Genomic DNA, 18512 nt, shown 5'->3' on the forward strand with positions numbered 1-18512 from the left:
TAATTCAATAATATTTACTGAATAAATGGAGAATATTGATTGAAAAATAAGTTTTTTGATTGATTTAAAGTTTATTAATGAGTAAGTAGAGGTAATAATGAGTAAGAAGATACTCTCCAAAGACTACTTCGCAAGTGACTCCTTCTGCAAGAGTAGAACTCCTGGCATTTAAACTTATCGATGCAATGGTTGCAAGAGCACTAAACAAGTAATGATAGTTTTTCGCCGAAAAAATCCATCCAGATAAGACCATGAACGAACTATTATTATCTGTGCAAGCGGCAGAAATGAATTTCGCCACAACTGGTAGTATTTACCAATACCCACCATATGATAAGAAACCTTATCAAGCCGTCTAGACCGCAATTTGACGATAAATGAAGACGAGCCCCCCTGTTTTGGTCTATGAACTGACCTGCCGGACTTTGGGCCAATATTGGACCTTCGATGCCCTCCGATCCAAAGTACACGAGCACCAGAGATGGCCAAAGGCAAAAAAGATACCAACGGGATCAAAAACAGGTCAATGTCTAAGAGAAACCAAGCTTGACTTTTTGGACTCATCCAAAACCATAAAACGTTTCGGATCTATCTACTCTTCGATGAGCGGAAAAAGCTCTGTCAGCTCTCCCAAATCGCAATGCAATGGGTAAAGTTTATTTTCCATCATGCCATCGTGGGGGGGTCATAGTCTATAGTTCGTCCGCGAATCAATAAGATTGTGACCACGTTGAAAATAATGTGGTGAAATAATTAATTTTTTGAACAAAATATTTTATTTTATGTTACATATCTTATTTAATACACCCTTTCCTTGAGTCGCAAATGTAATCCATTATCAGACTTCAAAGTCAATACTGCCGAGAGAATGGGGTCGTATTTGTGGCGCCCTGCCTCGCGTTTTAGCCTTTCTCCGGGTGAAAGGCCAAGATAGGTGTTGAGGCGGCCGTCTCTTGAGTAGAGGCCCTCAATAGCTGGGAGAACCTCGAAAGATCGAATCATCTTGGAAATCACGGTCTTTAGTTCCAGGAGGGCAAACTTTTGTCCAATACAATTCCGTGGTCCTGCACTGAATGGGACACACTCAAAAGGTCCGGGCTTCTCATCCAAAAATCTTTCTGGTCGGAAATGGTGGGGATCTTTGAAAACCCGATCGTTATAGCCCATAAGAGCGAGAGGAATATTAATGGTAGTGCCCTTTGGTATAACGGTTCCATCTAAAAAGAGGAATTAAACAATAATGAGATATATTTTTAAGCGTAAAGCATTTTTTGTTAGCTTACTGATTGTGTAGTCTTTATCACAGTAGCGGCCAATAAAGGGAACGCTTGGATAAACGCGCTGTGCCTCCTTGATGAACAGATCCAAATGCTTCATTTGGGCAATCTCCTGAAAAGTGGCATCCCTGTTCATATCGTTGCCCATTACTTCGATCTGCTCCTGGTATAACTTTTGCTAAAAATGAAATCCAATCATAACTAATTGTTAATAAAGATTCTTAAAGGAAAAACTACCTGAATGTCGGGATGTCTAGAGAGAAGATACACCCCAAAAGACACTCCTGAGGTGGTGGTGTCGTGTCCTTCAAACATAAAGGTTGAGACCTCCTCGTAAATCTCCTTTCTAGTCAAGGGGCGGCCATCGACTGTCGAGGATAGAAGTGCGTCCAGGAAAGCCAATTTCTTTTTGGGCATTGAAGGATCTTTCTCCGTCGTGGAAATACCATTTTGAAGAGCTATAACCCGCTTTTCGATAATATCATAGGTGAAGTCCTGCAAGGTCTTTAAGGTGCGCTGGAAATCTGCAAACTCAGGCAACATGCTGTAGATCCGATGAGAACGCTTAAACGGATGGAAAGCTCTCATGTTTAGGATATAACACATTCTAAAAATGATAAATAAAATAATTTATATAATTTAAAATCGGTATAAGGCTTCTTACTGTCTAAATGCCTGGACAATAGTCGAATCACGCTCTTCCATGGCGTTAATGGGAACCCCCATTGCTGTGTCGCAGATCACATCCAAGGTAAGATAGTTGGCATGTTCCTGGAAGTCGAGGATACTGCTTCCTGCCGCTGCTTTCTTCAGCTGGGAAATGAACTTCGTGGAGTTCTCATTCATTACTTGATGGAAGTCCTGCAGGATATTGAAGTGGAACGAGGGAGTGATCATTTTACGGTGCTTGTGCCACTTGCTCCCATAGCTTGTAAGGAGACCAGATCCCAGCCAAGGATGTAGAAGATTGTAAATGGTGGACTTTTGGATCAACTCCTGACTGTTAAGAATATACTACAGAAACATTTTTAATTATATTTTATGTTAAATATTGAGTTATTCGATTGGTGTACCTCTAGATCCGTGGGTTCAGTCACAACTAAGTGGGCACTATAGCCAATCCAGAAGAGGAAGTTTTCCTTGCCGTAATCATACCACCAGTTGAAGAATGTGGCTAAAATTTCTAATAAAAAAAATCCGATTTCAGAGTCCTAAATGGGCTGTCTGAAAGGATAGTGGCACTAACCTGCTGGAGTCTTTCCAATACGATTGGCATTTCCCAGGACAGGCACTGGCGTAGGTCCTGGGAACTTCTTGAGCCGGCGACGGTGGTTCGAGGTCTTAAGTTCAAAGTACAAGAAGACAAGCAGCGGTGAAGCCAATAAAGCTAACACAAAGAACCACATTTTTTTGGAATTTTTCGACAAGTTAGACCAGTTGGAACATTTACAGAAAATGAAACAGCCGCCTTCGGATGAAGCAGATGAAATAATCGATGGGGCTCCGGCTTTTATAGGCGATCCATATCAAAAAAGCTTTCTCTCCCTTAGTCCAATCGCCGATTAGGCAAGCGAACTTATTCTTCTCTTACATTTGTCGAAGGGTCTCTCTTTAATTATTTTCACATTTAAATTAGTTTTCTTAAAATATTCAAGCAAGTTGAGGAAAATAGAAGCTCATAAAAAAATAAATATTAGTAAACTATCTAAAGGGTATGCCAAGTTCGATTTCGCATCTTTGAAGCAAATTTTTGTTCTTTACTTATTAGTCTGTCATAGTGTACTTTGAACCTATGTATATGTTTGTTTTCCAGACAGACGAATGCCAGACAGCTTGAAGTTCTAATCAGTGAGGGGCTCGCCCCATATTAGCAGACGAGCCTCTTAATGAACTGATTTGGTGTTTCAAAAATAATTTAAAATAATATACTTATTCTTCGACTACCGGGTATATTAAAAGGTTTTAGTAACCATCTTATTAATATTTGTTATTATTATCCTATAACTTGACTCAGAATCGTATATCAAAACAGAACACGATCAACTCATTCACTGATGAAAAAATGTTTTGCTTGGTGGTTGGGATTAACCAAAGCTTATATGGTTGCCTTCATAAGGAAATTATTTTGTTTTATATTTTTAAATTAGTAGAAGACTTGAACTCGAGCGGCATCGGTCTGTGGAACAGTATTGAAAATCAGAATGTTACAAAAAAAGATTCTTGAACTCATGACGGTGCTCTTCTACTGGTTGGCTCTTGTGCCTCCCGTGTATAAATACTGCACAAAAAATAGTTACGTAGAAAGCAGCATCAACGAATTGCCGAAGTGCATTAAGACAAATTTTATTTTCGTCCTGGTAGCTGTAATAGGCTACGTCGCTGTCTATAGATTGGTTATGTTGGCCTACGCCGAACTTAAAGCGCTTGACAAAATTATGATAAATAAGATGACCTCCCCGGCGGATAAGGATTCTAGAAAGTCTAAAAAAAAAACATATTCCATGGATGTCGCCGATGTGGGCACGATAGAAGACAAAAATTCATTTCCACACTTTGAGAAAAACGAAGACATTCTGGTCGGATTCACGTGAAGAAGGAAACAAAACTGGCAAGCTCTGTCCATTCCTGCTGAGCCAAAAATGGAGAGACATGCTGCTGAAAAGTCTGTTTTTTAATCATGGGTAGTAGTTTATGCACTGTAAAATAAACTAATCAATAATATATTCCTTTCAAAACTGAATTCTAGCTTACAATTTTTCTTTTATTATTTATTTTTAGAATGTATTATGGGGTAAAATATGTATTATTGTTTATATATATATTCTCTAATTTTATATTCTCGATTTTCGAATCAGAACATGGTCCACTCATCCACTGATGAAAAATGAGTTGCTCAGTGGTTTCCAAGCTTAAATCTTATAATGAGAAATATCATATATATATCATACATATAAAAACTTAAATCTTGTAATGAGAAATATCATTCCATTTTATTATAAAGTTTAGCGACAGTTCAATTCTAAACTCGATCGAAATCGGTCTGAAACGCCACGAAGCCAGGAAAAATGTTACAAAAAAGGATACTTGAACTCATAACAGTGCTGTTCTACTGGTTGGTTCTTATGCCTCCAGTATACAACTTGTGCAAAAAGAAGCATCTCGTGGAGACAAAGTTCGATGAGGCGATTAACTATATTAGGACACACTGCTTGTTTGCCCTGACAGCTATGCTTGGCTACATGGTTCTCTTTAGAGTGGTTATGCTGACCTACGCTGCGGCCAAGGCGAACGACAACAAGATGTGGAATAAAATTCCGTCTCCAATGCTGGATCGGGGTGATGAGTTTAAAAAGTCGCGATGCATTTTGGATGAAGTCGATGGCGTCGAATTGGACGAAAGAAGTCCATGTCCACAGAGTAAGACAAACGAAGACATTCTGGTTGGTATTCCGGTGAAGACCGAAAAAAAACTGGAAAGCTCTGCCAAATCCGAAATGCATGAAGTGGAGATCCACCCCAGTACAAATTCCTATACGCCGATTCCTGCTGGATCAAAAAAGAAGAAAAATGGTACTAAAAAGTCTGCCCTGGTTGCATAATTGTGTTCTACATTACACTGTGAGAAAAAATTTAATAAAATCTTTGTTTAAGTTACTTTTTTGATTGTTTTTGTTTAAAGTGCATAAATTTTGCACAAAAATATCTATGCTACCTTTTAAAGTGAAAAGATTTCTTTTTTTTTTCGATAAATTTTATTAAATTATAATTTTTCACCATTATGTCATCGTTTTTAGCTACTGGTGTACAAAAAATAAATAAAAAATTTATAAAATATTATTCTTGTTTTCTTACTTTCAATAAACTAGTGCATTTTTTCCTGGTTTTTTTTTTGTTTAGGTTTGGGTTTTTTTTAATTATTTTTCATTTTTTTTTAATCATATTTTAGTTAACAGATATTGAACTGGCATTAAACGCTTATAACGGTAAAAAAATATATTCCCAATATGTGATTAAAAGGCTGTGAAATATGCAAAAACGCGCGTTTTTGGGACATTTGAAAGTGCATAAAAGCTGATTTGCTATTGATATTAACAAATCCATAAACTTGTATTCTTATTTTGATTAGAAGAAGTGAAAATTATTTATTTATTTGTTAATTAACCTATTTCCACAGTATTTCCGAAATAATTATTCTTGAAACATGTTTTACAAAGAAATTAAATGTAATTAGAATCAGCTGCTCAATGAACCTTTAAAAATACTTAGTAAATCCAAGTAGACTTATCTTTAAGATCTTCTGGAGAAGGACTTATTTAGTTTTGATAAAATATATTCTGGGCCGCGAATATACATATATTATATAAAACGCAATATATATATAGTATTTTCCTGACTCAAATTTAAATCCATTTGATGAAAAATCCTTAAAACGCTTCGCTTAGTCATTTGGATAAGTTTTGAAAATCCCCAAGAGCTCGATTTTAGCTTAGTAGTAATCGTTTATTTAAACGAGCTTAGTCTGCGAAACGCAAACTTACCTCCTACTGAAACTTATAAATATTTTATTTTTACAAATAACTTTTTTCAATGATTTTATTCTTATTAAAATAAATAATAATTTTTCTGCATATAAGATGTGTAGAAATTTTCCGAATTTAAGATTTATCATAACATAAGTGTTTTTGTCATTCTTCAGACAGCATTCCATGCATTTTAGGCTTCCCTGAACGAAAGTCTGGAACAAATATAGGTTCGATCACCCACAGTTTCCGTGGTAAAACTAAGAGAAGAAATTGATCAAATTTTACCATATATTGAAATATGTAGGCCGTGTAATGGCGATGACATATATACCAACTTAAATTAAACATTATTATATATATATCGGATCGTACATAGTTGAGAATTTTACCATAAAATCAATTTTCTAATAACATATAGGATATAGTCGGCCGATTCATATAGAATTTGGATAATATCTTATCTAATATCTAAACTGATCTCAGTTTAGGTTGCCCAAAATGGAATCCGTAAAAAATCCCATCCATCTAAAAAAAAATCCAACACCAACGGTCTGGCATTTCCGATCAATCAGTTATATGGCAGATATACGATATAGTCGACGGATTATGGCCGTTCCGACTTATATACTACCTGCGAGGAAAAGAAGGATGTGTGCAATGTTTCAAGTCGATAGCTTTAAAACTGAGACTAGTTTGCGTAGAAACTGACAGACATGCTTATTTCGACTCAGGATGTGATCCTGATCAAGAATATGGGGTCGGAAATGTCTCCTTCACTGTATTGCATACTTTTGCGTGAGTATAAAAATGGCAACTATGTATCAAGAAGCCATATCTTTGGAATACTCATCCAAAGTTCCAGTTAAAATTATGCGTTGGGGGAAAAAAATTGAAAATTGTCGGCCTGTGTTATTAAATAAACAGTGATCATTCTATCACATGAATCACCGATATCATTCTTAGAAGACCGGGTCTCTCCTCCACATTATGGTTATAGTGGATATATTAGTAATAAGGGTAATAATAGATATATTAGTATAATAGTATTAATGGTAAGGCCCTTTTAAAATACTTTATTTCCAATAAAAATTATTTAATGGATGGACAAAAATAAAATAGCTATAAATAGTATTACAACCACAAAAATTTAAAATATGAACCTTGATAACATGAGTTAGAATGTTATTTTCAATTCACTCATTTATGATTGTGTGTGAATAATTTAAGATTTTAAAGCTCCTTGAAATGTTGCGCTTCGTCATTTAGATAAGCTGAGAATGCGTAGCTTAGTCGAATAAAAATTGGTCTGTGAAACGAAGGTGAATATATCTTCTATTGTTCGATCTTATCTGTTATGCCACTGATGTATACTTTATGCGTCAGTTCGGCTATGATTGGTATTTCCCAGTGTCCTTTTCCCTTTTGTACACCAACGCCTAGATTAAAGCTCGACATTCAGATTTGGTGGAACCAAAAAATAATTTGAAACATGAGTGAGGGAAATCCGAAATAATTTAAGAGGTATCTGCCCCAGTACAGACCCCATATGCAATCGACAATCTTAAAAAGCGAAACGTGAAGTTTTTTAGAGTTTGCTCAAAAACAATATTTGATGTGAAAATAATAAATAAGAGTGATTATAAATTTTGTTTAAATTAATTAAGGTTTTTGGAGTTAATGTTTTATATGCAATTGTTTTAAATGGATGCTTCCCACCTTTGGGAATATATTAGATCAAGTGTTTGTTAGTTTACGATTCTTTAAAGAGGGGAGGATCTGGGGGAATAAGGGTTCTGGAAACGACAGGCTCTTGATAAAGAGAGGCGGGGAAAAACAAATGGTTAAAGTCAAACTGGACCAACAAAAGAGTTATGTATAACAATGGATTTGGCATCGAGGCGGGCATCTGTTTTCGGAGAGGAAGCTTAATAAAGCATATAATATGAGTATTAATCAAATAGCACGCATTGACTTTTCATCTGCGTGGGAGAGGTGGGCCCGTGACACGAGTCCTCGGAGGAAAAGAGCCATACAGAAATATAACCAGCGAGGTTCAGCTCATGACAGTCGGAAAAATTACACCCAAAACGGCCCACACAGAAACATTTGCCATTTCACGATTACATCTCCCTGGGCCAGCAATAAATCAAATTGGCAAACGAAAAGAAAAACAGAGAAAAGTTTTGCACACTGTGAATGGCTTTTATGGCATTTGTTTGGGGGGGGTTGGTTTGATGGAGGCGGAGGGAGGAGGTTTGAGGTATGAGGGACTGGGGCCTGTAATTCGCTTGACATCTCAATGCTGTTACTGCTGCTTAATGCCCGAACTTATAACGGGCGAAAATTTTAATGAATGACGTCGTCATCATCAGCAGCTAAAGCGGCGAGTGGCAAGGACGCTTCCATTGCCTCGTCCCTCAGCGCTCGTCCCCTTTCAAGGACATGTTTGGGCTAACTTATCGCTGGGGGGGTGGCTTGGCGCTTGGCGGACAAACAATTTCAATGAACTTTGATAAATCGCTGAGAGGCGAAGGACAAGTATGTACATAATACACAGCCGGGCATTCTGCGTCGCTGGGCTTCCTATTTCCGGTTGCCATTCGCTCGCTATATTTGGCCTGGCGCTGAATGCTCAGTGATTATGTAAATCGTTTCGGCCATTTGTAGCAGCTTCCTTTATTTTTATTTTTATTCATCGATTGCATCTATTAAAAGAATATTATCCACGCAATCCCGCCCGGCTTAGAGGCCTTTTTGGAAAATTGGTAGTCCAAAGCGGGAGCGGACTCGCCTTAAAGTATGCCATCATTTTGAACTCATCCCACAATCCCATCCACAAATATTTGGCGGGTGAAATAAACGCTCATCTGGAGGGCAATTTCAGTTAATCATTTCTGGGCTTATCGCGCGGAAAGGACGATCACACATGTCGTATGCGCAATTAGCACGCAGAGAACAGAACGCCGTCTTTAAATGAACAGCAATTCCCCAAACTCGTTTCCTTATTATCCCACTTTCCCTCACATCACTCCCCTGCTTGTTTTCCTCCGACTCACGTTGTCCTTCTCTCTGGGATGTTGTTGTTTTTATAGTCTGCTTTAATGCATTTCTGCCTTCATGTGGCAAGGAAGGAGCAAATATTGCGCATACGCCACGTTGTGAGCACGCAGTGCTGCATGGCATGTTGGTCACGTTCCGGGGGAGGGAAGGAGATCAAGTACAGTAATATTATGTTACAAATTGCTTTTTAAAAATTAAGTTTTCAAATCAGTTTTCAGTTGAAATGCATTTATTTAAATAGTATCTTTTGTTTGGATTTTGCTTTTACTTTTAAAAACTTTCTGTGTAGCTGGCCAAGTTAAAGAAACCGCATTTACTGGCCACTTAAAAGAGAAAACTCCCATGTGGCCATCCCAATTCCGGGCCCTCATCCACCTCCATCTCCCCCCAGGCGGCTTCCCCCAGGGAGATGCTCGCAAAACTATGCAAAGGACTGAGCTGGCAACCCGGGCCAGCCAGCTATCGGGCCATAAAAAGCTGTATGGAATGTTGCAATCAGTTAATTTAAGTGCAGGCCACGCCAGCACGAACAAAAGGAAAGGAAAAGGAGCAGTAGCAGCAGAAACAGCAGCCGCTGTTGGAAGAAAAATGGAAATTTCAGTGCCCAAAACATACAAACAAACAAAAATATATACATATACATATATGTATGTGTGTGTCTAAACAAACACGCACAGCGAGCCACGCACAGTGGGTCAAGTTCCATTTCAAGAGGATTCATCCCCAAAGCGGTGACGGAGGCTCTGGGGAAAAAGTGAAGAATGGCAGGATTTTGCGAGGGGAAAGGAGGAGGGAGGCTGTTTCCTCGACCCGAGGCACAACTAAACGCACACACACACACACCCACACACAAAAAAATTCACAGCAAAGCACAAGTGGCTACTAATGCAAATAATTTACAAGTAGTAGCAAATGTGGGCGGCAAACGCCAGGAGCAGAATCAGCAGGACCAGCAGCAGCAGAGACACAGAAAGGACAAAACAAAAACGAGAAAAGCGAAAAAGTAAAATGAAAAAAAAAGAAGGGAAAGGAAAGGAATGGAAAAAGAAAAACACACACAAAATAAACGTCGGAGGACGAGGCAAAATGTCGTCAACAAAAAGAAATATAAAAGGCAGCAACAACAATGCCAGAGATGATGGGGAGCTAGCGGAAGAGCGAGGCAGTGAGGGGCGAGCAAAAAGGACATTATGCGTCTTTTCACATTTGAGAAAAGGACAAATTTGTAAGGACAAGTGTAAGTGAAGGAAACCGTAACAAACACACAAACACGAGCTTACTCGCAAATATCAATACACACCGAAATACATACATACAAACAAAAACGCATACTCACACACACACGCATACACACAGATACTGTGACGACGAGTGCCGCAAATGTTTTGTGGCCCCGCCCACTCCGCCCCTCCTCACTGAGGCTGCTGAGAGAAAATCAATGTCAGACCATGAATCAAGATCAGGTTTTCAAAACGAATTGGGAGGCCACCTCATTTCGTTGGAAACATTAATGGTTTCGGTCCAGGATATTTTGTCCAGGATTTTAATATAGGGTTCTCTGGTATCTCGAGTTCTATGTAAGTCGGAATAGCTTCCAGGAAAGTGTGACTTTATCACTTTTATTTAAAAAGTTTCAAACTATTTTTTTAATGAAAAATTTTAATATTTAAATTTTTAGACTGTCAAAAAGAGATATATGAAATACATAAATTTTCTTAAGGAAAAAAAAATAAATGTAAATTATTTCACTTCTGAGGGAAGGAAACAGTGTACTTTCATATGATTTCTTATGTTTATTCTTTTTATATTTTATTTTTTTTCCAAATATCTCATAAATAAATATTCCATAAATCTGAAAAAATCTAAAATTTTAATAGTTTCTGACTTTTTGAAAATGAAAAAATGTAAATAAAAAAGGAATTAGCCTCAAGTTGAGGCTTGACTGACTTTTTACAACTTTCGCGGTAAATGGGTGACGGACACAAGGATGTAAGGATGGAATGGTGGGGCCTAGGACGTGGAGGGCTGCTATGGTGTGTCTAGGGGGCTGAATATTTTAAGAGGGGTGGAGGGTTGATGGGGTGGTGCGGCATCGTCGCTGGCGTTGGCGCGTGGAGGTAATTGAAGTGACGTTTATGAATGTCATCCGTCAAGCGCTCAAGGACATTTACATACAAACACGCACACACAGTCACAGACACACGCATACATGCCGGGACGCCAGGGGGACACGCGTGGGGTGGTGGTGTTGGTTTTGCTTGACAGATGCGAGCTTACACAGATTTTTTTGTGTTTTCATACCCATCACCCCACTGTCTTCAAAGGTATATCCATTAAAGTTTGTATTATATTACAGCTATATATTATAGGCACAATTTTTGTCGCAAAATTTGCATATTTTCTCAAGGGAAATTAGCAAAAAAGAATTATTATTATTATTATTTGAATAAAAATGTAAGATATTTTAAAGAGATCTTGTATAGACCATTTAATATTGCTCAACTTTCTCGACTCAATAATGGATATATTTTCTAAATATTTAAAGTAGATATTTTCGAAAAAATAGCGGGTATATCCTAGTTGAAATACAAAACATGGTTTCCCAGATGTGTGCGTTTTTTTCCCGCGTTTATATAGACAAACTCACACATAAACCCACAAATCGAAACGGGCAGGGGGGGAGAAGGACGCTCGCCGAACCAATACAAACATGAGATGTCCTCCTCTATGGAGGATGTGAGTGCAGGATCGTATTTGTGAGTTTGTTTGTGTATGTGTGAGACAATTTAAAAATAAATACAAGAAACTAGCGCAGGACGTGATGGTTGGCGGGAGGTGGATGCTGCCCCAGTGGGTGGTGGGCGATGGTGCGGCGAGTGGTGCAGTCCCACCACCGAGGGCTGGATGATAGATTGAGAGGAAGCCCGCATCTGAAGTCCGCACTTACGAAGCTGCGGCGAGTTGGTTGTTCCCGCCAAAGGACAAGGCCCCCAAAAATATGGGCTCCGAGTCGGCGGGCAAGTGCGAATCAGCCAGCAACGCTTGCTTTTACAAATTGACAAAGGTTTAGCCGAATCCATATATCATTGTCTTGTTTGTGACGCTGATGAGCTCAGATTTGTTTATGCACATGTCCTTTTTATTATAGTTAGAGATGTATCCGAGCTATTTAGTTTCAGATTTTATTTTCCTATCATAAACTATCTATTATGCCGCCTGAATAGTTTGCTTTCATAAACTGACAGGGGCTACCCAGGAACCACCAACCATATATCATTTCATATTTGACAATATTTAAATGGTTTCGTAAGGACTTGGTTTTTATATCTTTTTTATAGTTGTTAGTTTTATTGGTTTTTTAAAGTAACAAAAACAATTTATTAATTCTAAGACATCTATCTAAATTTAGATATTAAATTAGATTCAGAATCTTTAAATTAGATATTTATTTATAATATTAGAGATATTTCAAGGGGTATTTTAAAGGAGGAAATGACAAATCCCATCTCACATCTTGTATTTACAAACTCAGTTGAAATAAGAACTTATATAAAAGGTAATACTGGCAAAAAAATATATTAAAAAGCCATAAATATAATAATTTAACATTTTCTCTGCCTATGTCCCCAAAATAAACCCACTATTTCAACAGGAACTCTTCGTCTTACCCATGCAAAAGGCAATTCAGCTTCTTGCGCTTCTTCTTGAACGTGCATACTATATAGTAGAGTATACTATATAGGATTCTGTGTGTATATATAGTGGCAACCCACTTGGCTTGTCTACTAATTAAAATGCATGCAATAACCTGAAGCCTTTGTTGCCACATTCTCCTAGATGTTGTTTTTGTTGTCCACGAGGCTGTTGCTGTTGCAATTTTTGTTGCTACTCTTGTTGTTGTGCGTAGAAGGACGAAGCAGGAGCAGCAGCAGCAGCAGCAACAGCAACAGCAACAGCAGCGTTGACAATTTGCACAAAGTGCTTAGACATGTGAGGGCAGCAGATGGAAATTTTTCTTAAGGCTAACTTATAAGGTAAAAGGATATCGTTGAAGCCTACATTGAGGAAAAATCCTTGCCTGAGAGTAAGGGACTTAAAGCAGCTTTAAACTGCTCCTTTTGGCCTTTCTTTGTGTGTATCGCAATCTATTGATAGACGTGTCCATGCCGAAAGCAAGTTACATTTTTAATTGCCTATCGAAGGGGGCTATTTATAAAACAAAAGATTCCGAAATGTCCTTGCAGGCCAATCCTCGAGGGTGGACAAAAACTAAGTGAGCCATAGACCAGGGGGCACCGGGGCAAGTGTGGCACGTGGGGACTGCCTCGATACTACGTGCCATGTGCATTTTTAATGAAATTTGACGACGATTTGCGCTCGAAAGCAATTTGAAAGCCCAAAAACCCAGCCAGCAACAGTTGCAATCTGCAACACCAACTGTTGTTGTTGCTGCCGCTGCTGGTGGCTCACGTGTGTGGCTTTCGAAAAGTTAATGCAAATTTGCATAATAAACAAACACAATAAACTGGTAGGTTGGTAGGTTGGCTGGTGGAGCGAAAAGGGAAATAGTTGCATGACTAGCCCAAAAGTTTGCAACTTACAGTCCAGAATTGATTAAGCCGTTGGTGGGAAAATTTGGCCGAGGTTGTTGCAAGCAGTTTTCCGCACAGGTTTTCACATTAAAGTGGAGCGTAAAAAAGGTGCACGTACGAGTCTGTCAACATTCAATCAAATTGCGCATCTTCTTTATGGCACACTTTTTTGTTTTTTTTTTTTTTTTTTTTCAACATTGACCTTCCACATTTGTTTGCTCATATATGCATGCAAATAAACAACGTTCCATGGAATTGCGATGCCGTGCAACACACGCACACACCCACGCGACCCTACACCGACATTGACGTCACATTCGACAGGTCTTGGGTCGGAGGACGACGTGGATCGGGGTGGTGGCTCGGATGAAATTGCCGGCACAGAATTGTAATCAGCTTCGAGCCCAATAAACTGCATGAGTGTAAATTTCCTGAATGTAATCGCCCCCAAATCAAAATAGAGTACTCGGTGGCCTTCAAGAGCTTAGATTGTGCAATAGGGGATTAGTCAGTGGATTGGATAGCCAATTGCCAAGGAGCAGGGGCTTGAGTCTGACTCAAGTTGGAATCGAGTAAAAAACCTATTTTACGTTTTCCTTTATTTTCATTGAAAAGCTAGTTTTAGCCTTCTACAATACTATTAAGGAGCTTTCCATTTATATTCACTACCTAGAAACCATTGATTGACATTTTCTCTCCTGGTTAATATCCTAGAAAAGTAATTATTATTTTCACAGCGAATATTTCGTTGATTTTATACAACATTTTTTAATATTTTTTATCTAATTTAACATTCATTAATTACATTAAATTACATACGAAATTACTTTTATTGAAAACCATTTTTAGAATTTGAGTTAATTTTTTGCATTGGAACAATTAAAGCATATTCAAATCAATGTGGTTAATTTAAATTTTCATATTTTACGCGCCTCAAAAATTAGGGATGATGCTTTCCTAGAGATGAGAGTCACTTTCGGCCAATTCAATCACCGCTCCGACGCTCACGATCTAGTTCACAGCGAATTGAACGCTGCGACCAGGGCTACGTATCCACCCTCAAGCTGCACAAAGAAAAATAATTTACTCGCCAGCGTCGCATTGGCGTTTCGTCGTTTTTTAAAGTGTACTCAAGTGTTTGTTAATATTTTTCGCAGTGCTCAACCCGACCGCAACAAACAATAATAACCAAATAAGTGTGGGTGAAAATGCAGCTAGGTGCCATCGGTGCAACGGAGAGTGGAACCGAGAACCCAAAACCCAAAGCCCAAGTCCAGTGAAGCCACCAACGAGACAGCAGTCTGACCCAGCGGTGTCGAAAAGTCGCAAGCCAGGGAGAGAGGAGTGAGGAGTGAGGAGAGGAGCGTCGGAGAGCACCGAGAACCCAAGGAAGCGCCACTCAAGGGAGCCGATATGGGTAGGTGTACAGTGTTCAGTGTGGGTTTTGGGGCAGATACGGGGGCGGCAGGGTGGGTGGGGCATTTGTGGGGTACAGGCAAATGCACCATTTCTGCACAAACTACATACGAGTTCTCTGGCCGATGGTTGATGCGCGCACTTCCAAGCCGCTGCTGTCCTGCTACCTGCCCCCACCACAGTAGCTCCCCCACCACCAACACCACCGCTACAGACGCACACAAGCGAATGAACCAGGGCTGCAGGGCAGCGTCGCTAGTTGTTGTTCTTCGGGTCGTCCGGCAGGTATCGTATCGGCCTCAAAGAAAGGGCCAACAAACGATACTTGCTGCGGAGCAAATGTAGAAAAGAAACAGCAATAGCCAGTAAGGTGTTTTCCAATGGGAGTATCCTATTATGAGGAATAATTCTAGTTTTCCTGAAAAAACTACGTACAATTTTTTTTATATACATATATCTAAATGTTTATAAACAATTGTCAGTATATAAAAAAAACGGTATATTGTATTTTTAAAAAAAAAAAGCAAAAACAAAAAGTCAGTTGTGATTTAAATTTTAATTTACCCGCTCATTTTAAAGGGTGTTTATTTTCAGAAAAATATTTAAAAATTTTTACAAATATAATAAAAAAAGGAACAACATTAAAGTTAAATTACTTTTATATTTAATTAAATAATATTTATTTTTTTTTTACAAATTATCCGAATAACTTTAAAAAAGTGTTAGTAGTTTTTGACACAAATTTCATAAATTGCAAAAATTGATGAATAATTTCGTAAAAACCCATTGCCAGAGCCCGTATTTAAGAAAAATTGAATTTTTGGCTCAAGCCCACCCATCCCTGGATGCCGCATACAAACCCAGACCTTCGGAGAATCATATTTGCATTTGTTTACATTCGCTCTTCCACGCAGCCTCAGAGTCGATGGCCCCCAGCAGCAGCAGCGGCGCCGCCGCCGCCGCAGCAGCCGCTGCTGCCACCAAACTCCTGGTGGAGATCTCCACGGACGGAGTACCCAAGCTGCACTGCCCGGTGTGCAACAAGGCCCTTTTCTCGCTTGCCGGCTATGTGAAACATGTGAAGAAGCACCAGCCTCCAGGCGGCTTTGAATGCCGGCAGTGCGACGCCCGCTATTGCAGCGAAGAGGAACTGACCCAGCATGTTAAGGATGAGCATCCAGATAGTGGCTCCGCCCCAGAGGACAAGCCATATGTGTGCGACAAGTGCGGCGTGGAGTACATGTACCAGGAGGCCTATCGCCGCCACTGTCGTACCAAGTGTGGCGAGGAGAAGCTGTCCAGGGTAAGGAAATAATGAAAATGTATACTCCAAACCACCTAAAATTTGAATTTCAGGAGGAGTCTCGACCTGTGGAGTGTCAGTGCTGCTCCACTCGCTTTTCCACCGATGCCAACCTGGAAAAGCACCGACGCAGTCGTCCTGACACTTGCGGCCAGCCGGAGTACGATCCGCCTGGCAGCTCGAACCAGGAAATGAAGCGCAAGAATCGCAAGAAGATGAAACGAGCTGACTCCGACGAGGAAACCACCTCCGACGAATCCGAGGTGGACAGCGACGATGACATTCCCCTGGCCAGCCGGCTAAAGACGAAGCTAAAGCAGGAGAGCCAGAACTCTGATTCGGGTGACGAGTGCCCCGATTTCGAGCCGAACAACAGTGAAGACGAGGCGTTCCCGTTGCCGCCACCGGCCATGGTCAAGGTGGAGGCGTTCGACGAGGAGGACTTCGAGTACCAGGACGCCAGCATGTATGTGAAGACCGAGAGCACGGATATCTTCAGCAATGAGAAGGACAAGCTATTGGATGTCTTGCTGAACGAGGGCGACGGCCTGAAGCCGTTCGAGAGCCTGAAGGTGGAACAGGGCGCCGGCATTTTAGATGAGATTGCGGCCGTGCCGCTGGTGGAGGTGGCCGAGGAGGATGTCCTTGCGCTGCGTGGCTCGCGCCCAGATAAGCCTGGGATGAAGAGGCGTGGCAGACCGCCGAAGGGAGAGCGAAGGGAGCCGTCGGAACCGGTCGTTAAGAGAAAGTATCGCAAGAGAAACACAAGATCGCCTTCGCCGGACGAATACTCTTCTGGACCGAGGCGCATGGCCAAGATCACTAAGAAGGAACTGAAGGAACGCCTCAAAATGATCAACAAGATGGAGAAGTCCTGGAAGTGCCCGCACTGCGTCAAGATCTACCACATTCGCAAGCCCTATGAGAAGCATCTGCGCGACGATCACAAGCTAACCGAGCAAGAGATGCGCGAAATCTTCAAGGACGTTGACGTTCACGCCAAGCTGGATGAGGAGGTATTCAAGTGTCCCATCTGCAGCAAGATCTACCTGGTCGAGAAGCGCCTGGTCACCCACATGAAAGTTCACGGCGAGGATGGCAATCTGACGTTCAAGTGCCCCTGCTACTGCAATCTTTTCTTCGCCACCAAGGAGCAGGCCACGGAACATGCCCGCGCCCAGCACAAGGAACTGCTCTACTGCGAGAAGTGCGACAAGTATATGACGGGTCACGACAGTCTCAAGAACCACGAGCGCAACTTCCACTCCAAGCGAGAGCCACGCAGCCAGGTGCGCAACCTTATCTGCGACAAGTGTGGCAAGAAGTTCACCGGTCGCACCTCACTCTCCGATCATGTGCGCTCGGACTGCGGCCGCCTGCCACTCTACGGCTGCTCCGTTTGCGGCAAGCATCTTTCCACTGCTGGGTAGGAGTTCTCACAACGTGATTCTTTACCTTTATATTGATTCCCTTTTTTTCCCCACAGCATTCTCAAGACTCACATGCTGCTCCACAAGGCAGACACTCCATACCAGTGCGACAAGTGCGGCAAGACGTTCAAGGTGAAGGCACAGTACAAGTCGCACTTGAAGACGCGACACACGGACTACAAGCCCTACAAGTGCCACCTCTGCCCCAAGGAGTATCCGTACAGGGAGAGTTTGCTCACCCACATGACCGTACACACTGGCATTAAGCGATTCCTGTGCAATAACTGCGGCAAGCGGTTCACATGCATCTCCAATCTGCAGGCCCACCGCAAGGTGCACGCCGACACCTGCGGCCAACTGCCCCTCAACGCCAAGGCAACACAATACATGGGCGTGCAGCGCGGAAAGCTACTGATGGGCGCCAAGCCGGAGGCGGGAATGGCTTACGACGAAACCAAGACCCTGATCGCCGAGGAGGTCATCGAGAAGGATATGCCAATGGCCCAGGAGCTAAACTTCCCCTCGGACGGCTCGGCCCCACTAGCCACCGTGCCCCTTAACTACGCCTCCACGCACCTGGTGCCCCACATCGTTCTCCAGACCATGCAGGCTGAGGCACGGCGGCTGGAGTAATCATGGAACACATTCATTTAGAGGTCCCACTCAATAAAGATGCTTTTGTAAACGGATGCGTATTCTACTGTACAACCCATGGGATGATAACTATACATATAATATCTACTTAATGACTGCATTAATTAAATAACATTGAACGATAAATAAGCTACATAAAATTGATGTAGAACAAGGTTTAGCGCCATACGGACCTGTCAAAAACTTAAGAAAATAAATTTTCCTTATAAAATATTGTGTCGTATACATGGAATTTGTTTTGTGGTTTTTATATTTTT

The 18512-nt window shown here is 40.9% G+C and overlaps 3 protein-coding genes across 4 annotated transcripts; 2 read left to right on the plus strand and 1 right to left on the minus strand.

Annotated features, from left to right (window-relative positions):
• LOC6504557 (cytochrome P450 4e3) lies at positions 1 to 2811 on the minus strand. Its single transcript, XM_001964878.4, has 6 exons — positions 2524 to 2811; positions 2351 to 2460; positions 1942 to 2291; positions 1515 to 1884; positions 1284 to 1455; positions 1 to 1217 (listed from the first exon to the last, which is right to left on the minus strand). Exons 1-6 carry the CDS (start codon positions 2681 to 2683, stop codon positions 799 to 801), a joined length of 1581 nt encoding a protein of 526 aa, XP_001964914.1. The 5' UTR covers positions 2684 to 2811; the 3' UTR covers positions 1 to 798.
• Positions 2812 to 4342: 1531 nt separating this feature from the next.
• LOC6505452 lies at positions 4343 to 4876 on the plus strand. Its single transcript, XM_001964879.1, has one exon. It carries the CDS (start codon positions 4343 to 4345, stop codon positions 4874 to 4876), a length of 534 nt encoding a protein of 177 aa, XP_001964915.1.
• A 9563-nt stretch (positions 4877 to 14439) lies between these two features.
• On the plus strand, positions 14440 to 18480 carry LOC6505456 (gastrula zinc finger protein xFG20-1). 2 transcript variants are annotated; one of them, XM_014905013.3, is made up of 4 exons: positions 14440 to 14869; positions 15783 to 16171; positions 16225 to 17597; positions 17658 to 18480. In XM_014905013.3, exons 1-4 carry the CDS (start codon positions 14866 to 14868, stop codon positions 18232 to 18234), a joined length of 2343 nt encoding a protein of 780 aa, XP_014760499.1. In that variant the 5' UTR covers positions 14440 to 14865; the 3' UTR covers positions 18235 to 18480. The 2 variants fall into 2 exon arrangements, with proteins under 2 accessions (XP_014760499.1, XP_001964916.2); XM_001964880.4 differs by lacking the exon at positions 14440 to 14869 and having other exon boundaries at positions 15609 to 16171.
• The last annotated feature ends 32 nt before the right edge of the window (positions 18481 to 18512 follow it).

Source organism: Drosophila ananassae, chromosome 3R (genome assembly GCF_017639315.1).
Source record: "Drosophila ananassae strain 14024-0371.13 chromosome 3R, ASM1763931v2, whole genome shotgun sequence".
In the NCBI taxonomy this organism is placed as follows: domain Eukaryota; kingdom Metazoa; phylum Arthropoda; class Insecta; order Diptera; family Drosophilidae; genus Drosophila; species Drosophila ananassae.